This window comes from Lemur catta, chromosome 10 (genome assembly GCF_020740605.2).
Source record: "Lemur catta isolate mLemCat1 chromosome 10, mLemCat1.pri, whole genome shotgun sequence".
NCBI lineage: Eukaryota > Metazoa > Chordata > Mammalia > Primates > Lemuridae > Lemur > Lemur catta.
In genome coordinates, this window is record NC_059137.1 from 38,339,542 (window position 1) to 38,345,142 (window position 5,601).

Genomic DNA, 5,601 nt, shown 5'->3' on the forward strand with positions numbered 1-5,601 from the left:
GAAATATACAAAAGAGATATGCCAACATTTTTGTCCAGTTCCCCTTTTAGAGAAAGTGACTAAAACTATCCGATCACTTGAAATCATCTTTCTTTGAAGGATAAAAGTAATCTAGATCTTCAAGATGAAATCTATCATTCCTCCCTGTAATTCAATATTTTTCTTCAGCAGAGATCAAATGATTTTCTGGTTGATTGCTCTCTTATCTATTGCAGTTGAGCATGTGAAATAGGAAATACATTTTAGGATACCATAGTGGCTTTTTTCCCTCAGCAGCAAAAAAAAAAAAAAGAAAGAAAGAAAGAAACTTTTATCATGTAATGTTCACTAATCAGGTGAACTTAATAAAATCTAGGCTTCAGTTAAATTTCGTAGATTAACTTTTGGTTCACTGGTATTTACAGTTTGTGGGAAAGTTGAACAAATGTACAAATAGTGACACTTCAAAAAGTTTAACCATTGCATTTCATATGAATCCTGCACAATGTTCAAGACTAATGCATGGGCTTTATAGTTTTCAGATTTTAAAAAGCATATCAGAATAGTAATTACCAGCACATGTCTCCCAGTGTTAAAGACACTTAGATATATATGTAAAATTAATTTTGTCTTGATGAAAACAAACTCTAATCTATGAAAATATTACATCAAGTCATTTTGTACCTGGTGAGGAAATTATATGTGAATGATAGTAAATGTTAAAAAATTTCAGATAAAGACATAGTAAATCAATTTAAATGAAGAGTTTTAGTAACATAGCCATTTAAAATGTTAATTTTTCACATATCTGATCATACTTACTTTATTTGAAAACATAATCTTGTCAGATAATAACAACATAAAGCTCAGTTATATAATTCACCTGTGTTTAACTCCCCTTTCTCCAAAAATGATCCCATCTAAGGGGGGTTTAAATAATCTATCTTGATTTTTTTTCCTTTCAGCAAATACCAAGTGTGAGAAGCTTTTCACCACAAAAAAATCATTTCATAAAATGGAACATCAAAATTTTTCTTTCAATTTCTTCAGACATAAAGCAGCTGGATTTCCTTATGGATAGCCCGTGCATCGTTTGATGCCTGGCATCAGCAGCCTACTCTAGACTTACCTCACTTTCAGCAGGTGCTGAATAGCACTTTTTGGGTTATTTTACAAAGCATTCGACATTGTTTAAATTGTTAAGAAGCAATTGGAACAGCTTCCTTCCCTACCCACTATGTCTTCTACTGTCCTTTACCCTGATCTCCCCTTTCCCTAAAATGTGTCCCCAACATGCCTATTTACATACTCTCAGGCACCAGAAGTTTGCACACCCATCACATACCAGGTCAATTTCTAACAGTGTGAAGGCTGTTGCAGCAGAGCAATTTCCTTCCATTGGGAGCTGCCTGTAGTTGTGTTTCTATCAATATAGTGACCCTTGTATGCAGAGCTTAGACTATCGTCTCGTGGTCCCACCTGCCTTGGATCTGATTGATGTAACAGCAGTATCTGTCATAGGGGCTGTTCTGCTTGTAGGAGCAAACAATGATACTGTCTTGGGGCACAAAGAAGATGCTGTCCTCGGGCTCAGGGCAGTCAGATCTGTCCCAGGCTGAGCACTTGGCGTCCAAGGCACTGTAGGCGAGGGAACTGCCAGATGGGCAGTAGCCGTCCAGGTATCTGGATGTCTCCTCCTGATGCCCGCTCTGGACCAGGCTCTGGCATTCTCCTTCCTCCGTGGGTGTGACGGTGGTGATGGAGCTGGCCATAGGCACCTCACCCTGCCCCTGTTGGGGAAGCTTCCCCCGGAGGCCCGCCTTCTTAGCCAGCTCATCTGAGCTTCCCTTGCCTGACTCCAGGTCTGAAGGGGTCCTCAGCAGCTCCACCACCTCCCTGTCCTTAGGTTTCCGGAAGCAGGGCAATTTGCGGACCCATAGCAGCTCATTATCCGGCCACTTGGTGCATCCCTCGGTCTTCCTGGCCAGGGCAATGGCCGCAATGCCTGGCAGGCAGATGGCTGGCCCGATGGCCAGGAGGGGGATGTTTCCCAGAGTCTCCCCTTTCATCCCAGAGACGGTGAACATAAAACCAAAGACCAGGAAGACACTGACCAGGGCCACCACCAGCCCAGTCCTCGGGTTAATGTCGTCAGGCCGCATCTTTCACTCCATCCAGGTTGGGGGCTGCTTGCTGGCCAGGGAGTAGCGCTCCGCTCCTCTCCTCTGCCAGAGGTGAAACCACAGTGGGTTAAAAAATCCAATCAAGTTCCCACCCGCCAGCTCTGTCTCTTTTTCGCTTGTCTCTCTCTACTTGTCTTTCAGTCTTCGTCTCTGTCTCTCTTGCAATCTCTTCTCTCTGTTTCTCTTGCAAATTTTCTCTCCACCCCCCACCCCCACCCCTCTCCCCTCTCTCACTATTGCAACCGCTGTCTCTCATATAAGCATGCACCGGCTGGGGCCACCGAGGTACCTGAGGGTTCCTGCCGTCTCCAGGGAGTAGGGAAAGAGGCCAGTCTGAGTCTCCTCAGAAACCTCCACAGCAGCTGTCCCCTCGGCTGGCTTCCCAGGTTCTGGGAGGGAAGCCTGTTTTTCCCCACTGACTGTGCATCCCGGAGGTGGAACGTGGGAGAGTGTCTTTCCCAGCAGTGCCCGTCGGTCCCCAGGGCGGTGGCAGCGGAGCCGCGGCGCAGCCGGCGCTGGCTGTGCGCGCAGCGCGGGGCGCGGGAGGAGGACGGACTCAGTGTGGAACGAGGGACAGCGGCGAGCGAGCCTGGCCTCGTTGCATCACTTTCAGAGCACGCTCAGAAACAAAGCGGGATGCGCGGGGGCGCGAGGGGTCAGACCCCCGGGAGAGCCGCTCGGCGGAAGGGGCTGCCCGGGCTCGTTCTGCCGCTGCCCGCGAGGGCTGAGCAGGGCCACCGGACAGCTGACGTGCCCGGGGAAGGTCTGGGGCGCGAGGCTGCCTGTGACCGGAGACGAGAACCCCAGGTCGGGCTGCCCTTCTGAGCCTGGGCTCCAAGTCCGGTGTCCGAGGGGTTAGGTGCCAGCTGGAGAGGTCCCTCGGCGACCCGCACGCTTCTTCAGTTACAAATCTGATCCAAGCGCCCTGACAACGACTGCCCTTCTCTCAACCTCGCGGCACTTGGGGCGCAGAGGGCTGCCCCCCTCGAGGGGACGGTGCCCGAAGACTGCTCTCCGTCCGGGCTGGGCAGCGGGCGCGGGAAAGCGCCCTGGCAGCGGAGCAGGCTGCGCTGCCCCCCGCGCACAGGCTTTGTTCTGTAAAATTTGGATTCAGTCAAAAGGCCGCACTCTAGGATCCAGAAGGGCACATGTGGCCTTGAGGTCGCAGGTTCTCCACCCCTGGCCCAGGCTGAGTTAGTGTTGGGGAGGGCGGGTGCCGGTCTTGCCTGGGCTCCCCAGGGAGTTCCCGGAGTCCCTCCCTCTGTCCTTCCAGCTCTGGACCCGGGAGAAGGTGGTCTTGGAGCCCCGATCCCACTGCCACTCCAGGCTGGGACAAGGGAGACGGGCTCCCGCCCCCGGCCCCCGTTCCGCCCCCCAGCTTTCAAATGGGCGGGTCAGAACCACCCCAGAATGCCTCTCCACTTGTGGGCGATTCTTTGCTCCCTTGCTGAAGCTGACGTGGAGAACCAAGCGTTCTTCCCACTCGGTCGTCCACAGCAACGCAGCAACGGATGGATTCCTCTGGCCCCAGGGGCAAGACTGGCTTTGGCTGTGATTCTTCAACAGGGCTTTCCATTCAGGGTAGAAGAGGGTGGTGGGGAACAAGATGGCGAGCGGTTCATTCTTTCATGTCAAGGTCTTGGTGGAAAGAACTTTGACATCCAGTCCTTCCCCACTTAAACTAGCTGTGTGTTCCTCGGTAAGTGGCTTAACCTTTCTGAGAATCAGTCATCTGACCTGTAAAATGAGAATATTAATACCAAATATACGAGGAAGCATTGTGAAGATTAAATAAATGTAAAATTCCTAACATAATGCTTGGTACATGGTCCCTGCTCAAAAAAACAATTGATATCTATATCTATGTCTGTCTATCTATCTATACATAGTTTTCTTTCCTCATTGTCATTATAGTCAGTGTCCTCATCATGTAAGGTGGGAGCCAAATCATGAAGGACCTTTCTGTGGAGCTAAGGACTTCTGACTTTATCTAGTAGGCAATGAAGAACTGTGACAGTATTTTCAGCAGAGATCAATACAGAAGTATTCCATTTTTGACAGAAAGTGACAGCAGGGTAGAGGACAGGTTGCAGGGGGTCAGTCTGGAAGCAGGGAGACTTGTTAGGAGGGCAGTTCCATAAGCCAGGCAAGACACGATGTGCGCCTGAACAATGCCAGGCTGGTAGGGGTGGGTAGAAGAAAGCCGATCTGAAGGATACTGAAGGGTTGAATCAAGTGTCTTGGTGCACAGTGAGGTGAGATGAAGGGAGGGGCCAAGACTGACCCCCAAGTTTCTCACCCTTTCAACTAAGTGGCTCAGGAACCAGATGCCTTCTCATTTTCTACTCTGCCATCTATTTTGTGTGTCTTTTGTACTCATGATCATTAGGTAGCTGCTGCACCTTTGGGCATAGAATCATTTAGCAAGGAAGAAAGAAGAAAAGGCAAAGGGCAAATGTGAGGTGCCTGCTGTTTGGCCATTTGTATCAGGAAAATAATAGTTTTCCCACCAGCCCCTCCAGGTAGATAGGCATCTGCTCAGAATCAGCCCGAAGGATGTCATATGGGATTCAAAGGAGCCTGGGAAGTCTTTGCTTGCTCATTTACTGATTTACGAGACTCACTGATGCTCTGAAAAAAACAAAAACAAAAACAAAAACAAGTTTTGTTAGTAGGAAAAAAGAAGAGAATGAATCTTCAGGAAGCAACATACTACATATGCTATGACTATTGAACACTTACCCTTACTTGAAACCCTGTCTTCCTCTGCCTTTACTGATACCATTCTATCCTGATTGTCCTCCTTGTCTCCCTGGTCACTCATTTGTAGGACACTTCGTAAACTCTATTTTATTTATTTTTAACAACCCCCATAGATACTGGTGTTCTGCTAATTCTGTTCTTGTTACTCCCCTTTTCTGCTTTCTCTTCTCTTCCTTCCCGTTCTATGATAGTTTAAATAGCCTAAACAGGCTTATGACTCCTGGAGTTATCTTTTTAGCCTTGTCTTTTCCCCTCAGCTTCAGATCTATCATATCCAATTGTCTGCTTGGTATCTCTACCTGGATGGGACACAAACATTTCACACCCAACATGACACAAATTGAACTCATTATATTTCCTTCAAACTTGCACTTTCTCATTTGACCCCATGAGGAGCTGATCAAAGTCCAGTCTCTCATAAAAATATGGCAGAACATGGGCCACATTACACAATAAAATGGGCAATAATAACACCCATATTTCTGTAAGCATAAACACTCAGGTATGCTAACAATAGTCACATGGGTGGAACAGTAATGAGCAGATGAACCATATTCATAAAGAAATGGGTCAAAAAGTGAAATGTAGAAATGTGTATCACTATGACTGGTAATTGTGTGTACCCACCTTTTTAACTACAGTCATCTGAAACACGGTGTCAAACAACCTAAGTATT

The 5,601-nt window shown here is 47.8% G+C and overlaps 1 protein-coding gene across 1 annotated transcript; it reads right to left on the minus strand.

Annotated features, from left to right (window-relative positions):
• Window positions 1–1,402: 1,402 nt before the first annotated feature.
• TMEM215 (transmembrane protein 215) lies at window positions 1,403–2,201 on the minus strand. The gene has a single exon (XM_045562991.1). The coding sequence runs from the start codon at window positions 2,139–2,141 to the stop codon at window positions 1,434–1,436; it is 708 nt and encodes a 235-aa protein (XP_045418947.1). The 5' UTR covers window positions 2,142–2,201; the 3' UTR covers window positions 1,403–1,433.
• Between the last annotated feature and the right edge of the window lie 3,400 nt (window positions 2,202–5,601).

What these genes read in the sequence shown, in the direction of transcription:
- TMEM215 (XM_045562991.1), bottom strand. Translation starts at nt 2,141, where the DNA reads ATGCGGCCTGACGACATTAACCCGAGGACTGGGCTGGTGGTGGCCCTG.